Consider the following 12,329-nt stretch of genomic DNA (forward strand, 5'->3'; position numbering starts at 1 on the left):
AACCAGAAGCCATTCCCTCTGCTCTCAATGCAGTATGCTGATGTTCCAGCAACGCATCATCTGGAACATTGTTTGTTCTTACTGTTTTTTGCATCAGGCTCTTACATCTCTAGGAGAGCATGAGAATTTCTACTTTATGTGAGAAGGCAGAAGAATTTCACCTTAAAAACTAATTCACGTCCATTATTTGTGCTGTTTTCACTGGCTTAAGGATTTAGAGGAAAAAAAATTCCCAACCAGCTACATTCCCTGTTTACAGAAAAATCCATAAAGCAATATTGCATCTCAGCTCATTCCTGACTCCGGCAATCTCTCCTAGCTGCTTCCTAAAAGTGATGCTAGTGCAAAAATAACCAAAGAAATCTTAAGACTTACAGCAGCTTGTAACACTGAGATAACCTACAAGCCTGGATGGGTTGTATTTTATTAATATGTTGAGCTTGAGGCAGAGTCCACTCTCCTCTCAGAGATATTGTTGATCAGTGTAAAGTGCCACTTTCCAACCGGGAGCTATTCTGAATAGTTTTGTGTCGCTGACAGTGGTTTCCCTGCCTACGTAGACAAATGTCAAATAAAAATATTACCAGTGATGCTACCAGGTATAAAAGGCACTAAGAGAATTCTTTTCTATCTACTTCTCTGGGTTATCAAACTTTTTTCAAACAAAGCCTTGGGAGCAGAAACTGTGGAATTGCTTGAATATTTAGAATTATTATTGTGTATTTTTGAGAGCAGTGTATATTTTTTCCATTTTCTTTTATATATATAAGTTCTGGAAAATCATACTTTATGTGATGGTTCTCCTGCATTTTTCATATGACACATGCAACTAAGTTCCTGTGAGACAATGCTGGTCTAAAGTATTGGAGGAACTTCTCATTTCAACTAAAAAGGCAGCTGGGTTATGTAGATGCAGAAATAGTTTATCCCTACACTGTTATGGCTGTATTAAAGAGAAATTAAGCTGCTGTTAGAAATGACGGTTATTTGAAGACCTGATTTTCTTAAATGTTATTACTGTTAGAGGAAAACCAGTGATCAAAGGTGGATCTTTCCATACATGGTTGTAGTTTTAGATGTGCTTTCAGAGTACTCGGTATTTTTTTCTATTTACTGAGTTTTTTAGCCCAAGACCTAAGGTCTTTTAGACAACTCTCATCTGTTCTTGCATGCATGTCACAGAACGATTCACATCAATTTCTGTTGATAGAAATTGCTTGGGTTATCCCACTCCATAGCAGCATATAGAGTCCTGCTACCAGCAGGACTGAGTAATAATTTAGCTGCTGAATGGAAGACTTTGTCCTCATCTTCTGTTCCTGGTCATGAGAAAAGGATGTTCCTAGTTGCTGCAAGGAAAATGTTTTCTTTCTTCTCTCCTGTTGTCATTTTAAAAACAATGGGTCATTTTCACATCTGTAAGTTCTGTGAAGTGCTGCTTCTGTAAGTTCTGTGAAGTGCTGCTGTAGATTCTCATGTTTGGTAATGTCTCTGGAGATGCTGGTCTTGTGCACAGAGCCAGGGACTCAGGCGCTGTGCTGCTCTGTGTCTAAACTGCCAGTGTTTGCAACGTGACCTCTCTTAACAAGCCCACCCGTCCAGGGTTTGAGCTGCAGGTGGTTGTGCACCTGTGCAATGTACTGGATAGCCATGTCTGGCAGAGGCCCTAGGGAAGCAGGAGGGTCAAAGCTCTGTGCCATAATTGAGGATGTGCCAGGAAGCGTAGCTCTTCTCACATTTGACTCCTCCTATGCACTGTGTGATGCAAAGTGAAAGGATAGCACAGAACTGAGGTCTAGTAAATGTGTTTACCAAATGGGCAGCTTTCCAACAAGCATTGGCACAATTTATTTGGAAGGCCTTTGATTGAAGGCTTGAGTTTTCTTAGACAACCACTGATGGTTGCTCTTACAGCAACAAATCAGTGCAAAGGACCCCAAGTACATTTTCTTTGTTTTAGCAGAGGAAAAACTTTCTGTAAATTGTATATGGCCCCCTGGTCATATTGCTTTATGAATGAGTGCATAGATCAGGTTTAGAGAAAATCCAGTTTTCTGGATCCCAGTTGATAAATTATTCAAATTTTTTTTTTCAATATGGCTCCAGCAGAACTTCATCTTGGCACTATAATCTTTTCCTTACAAATAATCCCTGTCATTCACTGTAGGCAGTGCTATGGTGCCGTGGGAGGGAGAGGAAAAGCTTGTCTCAGAGCTGCACAAATTGATTTAATTTTTTTTCCCTCTTCATATTTGCTGCTTGCTCGGGTCATTTCTCAAATTCACTGAAAAATGTCAAAGATAGCAATTATTCTTGTGCAGTGTATCTGAAAAAAAATTATGGGAAGGACTTAGAATTTATACAGACAAGTACTTCTGCCATTTTACACTAGTTTCAAAGTAGAGAACCATTATTTTTGAAATTTTTTTTTGTTTAATGATAATTCAGTAAAAAAGCATGGTTTTGTCTCATAATCTCCAAGACTTTGATGCATTTTCTTTGATTAGTTGAACAAAGTCCCTAAGTATTTCAGCCAGACTTTTCTTCAAAAATGTAAGTACATTTTGTGTTTATAAGAGATACAAAAAGTGATACTGCTTGAAATATTTAAGTGACCTAAAAGTGTAAATCATATTGCTGTGGTGAGTCAACAGGGGAAAATGGAGAGAAGTTTGGTCTTCACACCCCTTTAATCATCTGCTGAAAGTGATATCATGACTTGTTTCTGCTGGGAAGTAGACTGAGACCACAAACTCATTCCATTTCATATAAATCACCAATTTATTATACAGTAACAGCTTTTTGTCTCTTTAATAGGAATTTGCTTTTAAGCCATATCTTTGCACTGCAAAGCATCATATCCGCTTACTAATATTTTATTTTCCCTTTATTTGATGCAAATTTGATGTATGAAAGTGCAGCCAGCAGCAAACATGCCTTTTTCTTTTTCTTTTTCAACTTTCTGTAGGAGTTCTTCATATTTTCTGCAGAGTTAGGAGAAAAATGTGAAGCAATAAGTGAGAAATTGGTGCATCTGGAAGATCAATTGCAAAGTTCCACCTGCAGAGTTGATGACGGAGTTATTCATATCCTTTTTGCTATAGCTATAGATATGTATCAATCTATGTAAGTATGTACATGAAATACCTTTCAGATTCTCATCGAATGCTAGTTCTTATTGTAGATTTGATACATTAAGAATGGAAGAATTAATTGTCTTGCTGAAATGGGCATTTTTGTTTCCTACAGTGCATTTTCACTGTGGTCTGATCTAGCTTTAATTGATTTAAATAGAAATTAGTTCTTTGTAAATTGAGATTAGGCAATGAAAAGACTTTATTTTACTGTTAAAATCATTTTGTTTGTAATGCTCATATAAGTAAAAACATGATGCACCAAAAGCTGCATGGATACAAGTGTTCATGCACCTGCATTTCCCAACATGATTTAACTAAATTAAATCCTACATTATTGACTCAGACTGTGTATATTGTTACATATAGTTTGGGGTTTTTTAATTTTTAAAAAAGTGGGAAACAGATGTATCATGTGGCATCCTACAAAATTTAATCTGCCTCTAATAGTCCAGTGGAAGCAACCAGATGAGATGTCTTATGTACCCTTATCTCTTTCTGTGCTTCATCTGTCAGTATTTTTTTTAAGATTGCTTAACCTTTATGAGGCATTCATTAGGAATTTTTCAAAATTTCAAAATGTAAGGGCACAGATTTTTTTAAATTTAATTTGTAACTTTCATAGGAAAAATGTATCATAAAAGAGATTTTGTTCTTCTGAGAAAGGGTAAAGAGAATAAGAACCAATGTGGCCAGGGAAGATGAGAGTACTTAGCTGGTAAAGTTTTTTTGAAGAAGAGGTGTCAGTCAAGAGGATAATGAAGAAAGATTAATAAATTCAGATTGGAGAGATTAGCAGAGGAGCCCTTGCAGACACCTGAAGGTGAGTTAAGGTGATGATGGTACTAGAAAGGATTCAGCTCCTGCTAAGCTGAGGTGGGGTAGTTTAGAGAAAGGAGAAAAAATAGTGTGTGGAAATACCACTGTGTTTTAAGTAATTTGGCATCAGTTGCCAAGTCATTGCAAAATTCTTATTTTAAAAACTTGGTTTATTTAAAGGTATCAGAAGGATAAACTTAAGAAGGCAGGTGGAGGGGAGAATGGAGCTGGGGCAAAGTTGCATCGGAGGGGACAAAATCCAGTCAGTAACTTGTTACCACTTCAGATCTTTCTTTTCTAAGTATTTCAATATACAGACAATATATAGAAAGATTCAACATTCTTTTAATTATATTTACAGAGTGCATACTTGGTTGTGTGTACAGCATCTAATTCCTTCCTCCCTTATATATATTTACTCTTAAATGAGCTTTTCTTATTGACCATAATAGAAGAAGAGTTTTGAGGGTTGGAGTTATGGGCTCTTTGCAGGGGATTTAAACTAATGACCTTCTGAACAGTCAGGTCTGATCATAGTTATAGTTTACTATAAGGTAAGATAAAATAAGCTGAAAAACTGCATTTTTGGTTCCAGAAGATAATACACTACAAGTATGAAAAATAGTAGTATTTGTACTTTTTATGGAGTATGCATATTTCTTCATAGCTGTTCAAACTGCAAGAGTCAGTTGAAAAAATGAAATTAATCATTGGAAATTTCAGAAGTGTTATAGATTAGTCTTGTTTTAAGCCATGGTTGTCTGATAGAGATCTGATTTCCTCTATCAGTGAAATTCAGCTCACGTTACCTAAATACAGAAATGCACACTGTGTGATATCCTGGTCCTAGCAAGACCATCAGTCACAAAATAAAAAAACATGTTTAAAACATAGGGACATACAAAGAAGCAGTTTAGCGATTCACTACCCCTCATTAACATTCAGTTGCTATTTCAGAAGTAGCCCAGATCAATGTGCATAAAATGTTACCATCTGGTACATGTAATCACTGAGCTATCCTTCAAAAAGGAATGAGAAAAATAGCTACCACAGTGCTACAGACCTGTAGATTGTTGTGGGTTTTTTTAAAAATAAAAACTGCTCAGTGCCTATAAAATAAACTTTCACTCATTGGTAAGTTGAATATATTTCAGGAACTAGTACTGAGATAGAAGACAACAATTACCCTCAATAGAAGATGGATGATTAATAGATGGATCTGTTGTTTGCGTAGTAGTTTATTTGGTTTTAAATAATTTCCTACCACAATAGTGGAAAATTATGCAGTCTTCATTAAAAATCTTTAGAACTCTGAAAAACTTATCCTGCTTTCATTACAATTTCAGATATTTAAGCTCATGCTCTCAAACTTTTGTTCATTGATTATTTTCACCCCTCCCATCATCCCCCCTAAAAACTGCCTTGCACATGAATGTAGCAAACTGTATTAGGTCAAAAATCTATCTGGGGGCTGCACAGATGTAAATTTATCCTGTGGTCTGATTATTAAAAGGCTTTTAAAGACTCCACTGAGAAAAATAAATGCATGATACTCTCGAGCCATTTGCCAATGTTTAGTGTGTGTCATAGCTTTGATTAATAATTAAGTTTGTATTAGAAGAAAAAACCCAGATGTCATTGTTTTTCATTCTATGAAACATTCTATGTTTTGATGGGATACCACACATAAATCAACCATGCTGCTCGTCATAATTGCCAACATGAACTGAACTAAGGAGAAATTTAGTGATATTTCTTGGTCCTAAGTATAGGCACAGACCCACTTGTGATTCTAATTTATTATTGAAATTTTTCACAGCAAACGTTAAACTGTACTTTTGTATAAAAAGCATCAAACAATGGCAGGGGGGTTGTTAGAGCTCTCTGCAGCACTATGACAGATCTGCTGAATTCTACACAGTATAACCAAACAAACCCACAAAACATTCAATTATGATTAATCATTAGTGAGTGTATGAAAACAGTCCACATCATTAATTGGAAAAACCAAAGGATGAGAGGTGACTCATTCTGGTGTCTGCAGAGCTGATGAGAGGTGTTACTTTCCTGACAGTAAAGGACTGGAATTCCCACTAAAATTAAATGAAGCCTATATTGCAATTTCACAGTAATTTTTGTTCTTAATTAGCAGTTACATTTTGATAGACAATTTGAATGCATGTAATAGTTTGTCCTCAGGAAAATGCTTTGTTGGAAGAAAACCTGGCTAGAGTATTACTAGAAGAGCAATCTTCATTCCTTGCCCTAAAACAGACATTTTAATCCGCTATTTCGAAAATGGAATTTTGTGCTTAAATGTTTGTTAAGCATTGCAGGTCACTTTGCTAACCTTTCACCTTTATCATATGGCAGGCACTCATACAAGTCTTTTTTTACACCAGAGTAGGTTTTCAACAGAATCACAAGTGTAGAATTTAGCCTTGTCTGTACCTCACGGAGGAATCTCAGCCTGGGTGAACCTGTAAGAGATTTTGGGATCCCACAAGAGTGGCAGTGGTACCCTCTTTGATCTTATTTTAGATCACAAAAAGACTGAGCCCTTCCCACTGTAAGTCACTTTGAGAGTCCATCTCTGTCTTTTACTGTGGAGCCCACAGCAGCCAGATGGGACCTCACCACTGCTGCGTATCAGTGAAAGTATCAGCTCCCTACACCTGCTGGCAGTGTTTTCTTAATCCAGCCTGGTAGGATGTTGGCCACCTTTGCCTCAAGATGCATTGATGGCACATGTTCAGCTCTGTCCCCCATGACCTTAAGGTCCTTTCCTGCAGAGCTACTTTCCAGCTAGCTGGCCACTTCATGTGTAATGTTGCCTGGGGTTGGAAGAGACATGTGCAGTTAGGTGGTGGTACATCTAGCAGAGTTTCTGTCTCCAGACACTGTAACTTTTAGCTGTTGGAAACAAGAACAATAGTTAACCAATTTAAAAAAAAAAAAACACAAAACATCTTTGATTATCTCTGTTCTTCAAGACAACTTCTTCTTCAGATGTCCAAAAATTGCTGTTATTCTCCAAAATCCCAGAGGCCCTTAGCTCAGCAGTAGTCCTTGATTATCCTTCTAAGGTTTTTTGTTTTACAACATATACTCTTAGTTTCTAATCTTTTCTATAGAAAATTGATTCATAATATCTACCTTTTGACTCTCTAAACATCTGTGCTGAGAGAACAGAAGCTGCACCGATGAGCCCATTTTTTCAAAAAATTAAATCTCTACAGTATTTAGATCTGCTTTTTATCTCCATGTAAATCATGGACTTTCTCATGATACTCAAGTTTTTCAAAGAGAGGAAGTCAAATAGGTGAGAAGCTTAATGGAAGACAATGTTCAGTGTTGTTGAATATGGGTTGTGCCTGTGTGAAACTGTGCCCAAGTACTTTAATTTACTGCTTATGAGACATTGGAGAGATTTTGTCAATTTTTCACAGGAAGACAGCAGAACCAGAATATATTCCTAGCTGAAACTTGGTTTTGCTCCTGCCTTGAATACTGGCTCAATAGTTGCAGGACTGGATAGAGAATTTAAGCATGAAGAGCACCTTTGCATGTGGACCCATGCAAAACTGTTATTTGAATTTAAAAAATGGGTGAAGCTGTTTATCCAGATATAACCTTTGTATATGGATAGAGATTCCATGCTTAGCCATATGCCATATATTTTGCTTAGCCATAAAGGCTTGTTTGACAGATACTTGTCTACAGATGATTGTGGTATTATTTATGAGGTTATTGGATCTTGCTGTAGTTAGATTATCCAGTCATCTTTTTTCTGTTACTCCATCTTTCTGTTGGTTAGGAGTTTCTTTCCTTGTCTTTGTCATTTTCTTCAATCCTTCAAGAGTTTTCATCCGGTGAAACATTTCAATTTTGCTTTTTCTCTCAACCTGAAAAGAATTTTTTAAATGCTTGGGATATTACAAGTAACAGCATGTAGTCAGAGACTACACATCAGAAGTAATTAAATTTCAGAGACTTCATGGTGTTCTTAAGCTGAAGAATTTCTGTTTTACTAGTTAGATTTTCAGCAGAGCCTCATGATTAAGTTGCAGAGGGGTGGAGAGTCCAGGACCACTAATAAGAGGATAATAACTCTTCTTACTTCAGAGAAGACGCAAAACATAATTAATTTGTCCTTGTACACTGCTTTGAGATTCTTGGATAGGAGAAACTTTGTGTGTACTGCTATTATTTGTAATCAGAGACAGAAAACCTTTAGATAAACAGAGCTGGTCAGAAATTAGAAGTATGCACAAATATTAAGAGCAAAACATCATAGTAAATGGATGTAAATACACAAAGATGAAATATTGAGGAACTGATAACAGAATCAAAAGCAGCCAAAACACTTTTCAAAGGCATAATAATGACTTCCTGAAATAGCAGTGATTTGTATAACTTTACCACGGTGTACTCTAGTTGCAATTTTTCAAAAGGAGTGTCTCACTTTTTACAGTTGTATAACCTGAGGCTGTCTTTTTTTCTTCACATTGTATTAATATCAGGGGTCAAGTAAAACATCATTTCATAATGTATGAGCTCTGTAAAGGATGAAGATTGTCCTCGTGCATTATCTTTTCTGTGCATTGTATTTTTGAAACTGAGCTGTTTCAGTGTCCTCCTGTTTCACTTCCCTTGAAGTGAGATTCTGAGATAATTTCATGACACACTGCTAGAAAGGAAACTGTTTCTGTCTTTTGGGGTCCTCACCCTTCAGCCATACCTGTGGAGGAGGCCTCAGTGTGGTTGGGATGGGCTCTAGGCCTTGTTCACATAGGCTTGGTCATTCGTTTCACATTTCAGCAGGCTTTAACTTTCCTCTGCTTGCTTTCCTCTTCACATAGTGTAAGCTGTGGAAGAGAAAATAATGCTGGTCTCACTGAGCTACACCCAGTCCTTGCACTTCTTTCAACAATGAATAGCCTTGCTGATATGAGATTATCAGCAGAAAGGCCAATATATTGAAAATACAAAGTGCTTATTCTCAGGAGAGTCTAGTCATAGAACAAAACCTGTGCTGCATAGGAAGCCCAGCCACTTAAAGGCTTGTGCACGTCAGCAGTTGCTACTATCTCCATTCATGTCCTACCTTCATCAGCCAGTCTGTTCACTGCTGCACCCCTTGTATTCTAGTGGCCAGCACCTGACACCTTTCCTCTGTCAGTGTGGAGCTGGGAAAGAGAGAAGTAGAAAGTATTTTTCAGAGATTGAGCCATTAGACATCAGTTTCTTCCTGAATGCATTGCAGGAAACCTGAACTAGACAGAGACAAATAAAATGTGGAAAACTCTTTCTTAATCAAATTAAGCATTTTATACTGAATTATTTAATACTTTTCAAGTGGCCTTCTTCCTTGTAATGCACAACAGTACAACCTTGCTACTGCCCTCTTTGCTTTTCAACTTGTTTAAAGCATTATCTGTGGAGTCTTGTATAGCTTTATATTTGTGTGTTCTGCACCACAATTATATTGATAATTAACGTTTAAGGTTTCGGGAGGTAAGTGGAGCAGAAACACTTTCTCTGCTATAAGCTCATTTTGCTTCTTACCTAGATTCCCATCCTGCCTTGCACAGCACGTGCTGCTAAGCTCACTAATGCCCCATAAGCTGCAGTCACTTGGGTTATGTCTCTGTTCCCACTGCCCTGTTGCCTTCACCTGGGGTCTGATCTACCCAGGTCAGTGTCTCTCTCTTAAAAATCCACCTTTCATCAGGCAGAGAACTCACAGCTCATGCTGCTTCCTCCATGGTACAATTTCTTTATCTCCTTCCTTCCCACGAAAACAGTATCCCCCATCCCCTCCCTTTTTTAAAGTGCCAAGTAACGCTACTTGAGAACTTGAGTTTGCCTGGATTTTTCTTCTGAAAGCAAGTGTGAGAAATGTATTAATGTTTAATCCAAACAATTTGGAAAAAGTTGAAGCTACAATTAGATAGCCATGGCCATCTGTCGTGAGCAGCAGAACAAGAATTTACTTAATAACTTGGAAAGAGAACAGGGACTGCCAATCACCTATAGATTATTCCTTAATAAAGCTTGCACAGTCTCTGCAGAGGGAGATCCAGGTAGTGAAGGAGACACTCCAGACCATGCTAGTGCAACTTCAGTCAGCCAAGGAGGCAGGAGAAGAAAAAGCTGGAGACTTCCTCTGTGACAGCTGGTGTCCAGGAAAACAAGACTTGAAGGAATAATGAGCAGAAAGAGCTGGTAGGATAACATTAATTCACAAAGGGCTGCTTTTAGTAACTGAATACTGTTTTACTAAGCCTCAGGGATCTCTTCTCTCCCCTGCATAACTAATAACTAAATCAATTATGGAGAAATAGAGCCTGAAGGTCTATCATCAGAAGTATGTTAGGCAGCCTCACATGTTTTGGCACAGATTGGGAAACAGCTTTCAGAGCAGAGCAGCTCCTGTAAATGTGTAGATTACAAATTGATACATTTCAAGTGAGTCTGCAAAGTTGCCTTTAATGTCAGTGAAATGTTCTCCTTGAAGACTCGTAAACAGTATCTGTCTCATGGATTCCCCCCCCCCCCCCGATTTAAAAATGCATCATTAAAGCTGGAACATCTAGTATTTCTTGGAAAATAGCTGTAAGAATAATAAGAACTTTTTTTCCCCTTTGGCTTTAAACAGCTTTCTTACACTGAATGTATTTTCACATTCCTGCCAATAATTAAATCAATAGGATGAAATTCAAGCTAACCAAGTTCTTTCAACAGAAATTTGGATCTCATTTACTCTGTGGTATTGAGTACAGTGGAGGTAACTAACAGCAGTCCTATAGCAGTAGTTTAACTAGCTTTATTTAGGCATAAACTTGCTTTAGTATTAACAGGGGTTGTAAAGCAAAAAAAAAAAGCCTGTGTTGATATGTGTTCCTTACATTTAAATATTGTATGAACAATAAGACATTTAAGTCTCCTTGTAAGGGTTACTACTATTACTTTGATCTTCCTTATAAACTTCAGAAGGAATGCAGATTTTCTTGCAAGACACATCTATATATACATCCTTAAACATGTATTTTTATAGGAAATAAAAGCAATGCTCAACTGAAGCCAACCATTATAAATTACCTCTATTTAGATCATTGTTCAAAACAGTTAATGCCTTCAAAAATTCATTGTGTACTCTTCCTGTGATACCAGTATATCCCTGATGTCATAAAAAAATTGTTTCTGTCATTTGTTCCAGAGGGAAAATTAAAAAAAAACAAAAAACAAACCACTTAATTGTTTTAAATCCAATAGATGAAGAAAATGTCTTGCAACTCAGTGCTGTACTTTTTTTGATACTGTTTTTCTGCCACATTTAGAATTACTTTTCTCTGCTACTTCAATTACTCATTTTATAGCCACATTGTGAAGGTTTTTAGCAAATTCTGGAGGTCACTGGACCAATAAGATTGTGTTCATTTTCTTGTGTTTTTAAATACTAGTTGAAAATTCTACCTCAATGTTAAGTACATAATGAAGGAGGAAAAAAAGTGCCAGGCAGCTGAGATATACAACAGGATTATAATTGCCTGCAGGAGCATACAGTTGTCAAACCAGGGAAGCAGAGCTCCTGTGGTTTCTGAGGTCATCAGATCCTCAGGGTCACATTACAACCTTGTAATTCAGAACCTGGTTGACTTCTTGTTGTGTAATATATGGGCCAGCATCCATGTTGCTGTAAAGACTTTTGGATCTTCAGGTTACATGGACTCTGCTACTGCATTCCCATCCTGTTTCAAATGGAGGTCTCTTGCTGCTCTGCTGCTGCTCTGACAAGTTTCTTCCTGTAAGTCCCTGTTCAATACCTACCTCCCCCTAGTAGCTTTGACACTTTCTGAAACTCCCCTGAACAGATGACCAAGGTGTTTGTCTCCAGCTCAAGGCAGCCCAACAAGCATGGGTGGTAGCCTGTAGCACCCTGGCATTCAGCCCATGCACAGGACCAGCTCCATGGGAAACCCCACCTGCCAGAAAGTACTCATGGAAACCCATATGAGTTCAGGTAACAGGAAAGAGAGCACACTGACAAGACAGAGTTCTTAAAACTGTTTCTTTAAGACCCACAGATGTTCCTTGTGGGTTAATACCACAGAGGGCCCAGGTACTGAGTATCCAGCAATGAGCATTTATATAGGACAGTGAGGACAGGGAAACAGCACCCTCATTCTCACTAGCAAGGTTTCTTGAAGACACTCCCATTCAATTAAAAAAATCCTGTGTGGCTTTTGTGTTTTGAAGCTTCAGAGCATCACTGCATTTTAATAAAACTCCACTTAGGTAACCACTCTAAGAAGACACTGAACTCCTGAGAAGGGAAACTGGATCACTTGTCATTCATGTTATATTTGTATC

The 12,329-nt window shown here is 37.6% G+C and overlaps 1 protein-coding gene across 1 annotated transcript in view; it reads left to right on the top strand.

Moving 5' to 3' along the window:
- The window catches only part of DISC1 (DISC1 scaffold protein), a 193,626-nt gene extending 181,507 nt beyond the window's left edge, over window positions 1-12,119 (top strand). The window contains exons 13-14 of the mRNA XM_027657391.1: window positions 2,969-3,086; window positions 10,017-12,119. Coding sequence (XP_027513192.1) covers window positions 2,969-3,086; window positions 10,017-10,165 — 267 coding nt within the window. The 3' untranslated portion in view covers window positions 10,166-12,119. The remainder of the gene's footprint in view (window positions 1-2,968; window positions 3,087-10,016) is intronic.
- Window positions 12,120-12,329: the final 210 nt, after the last annotated feature.

Source organism: Corapipo altera, unplaced genomic scaffold (assembly GCF_003945725.1).
Source record: "Corapipo altera isolate COAL_440 unplaced genomic scaffold, ASM394572v1 2c, whole genome shotgun sequence".
NCBI lineage: Eukaryota > Metazoa > Chordata > Aves > Passeriformes > Pipridae > Corapipo > Corapipo altera.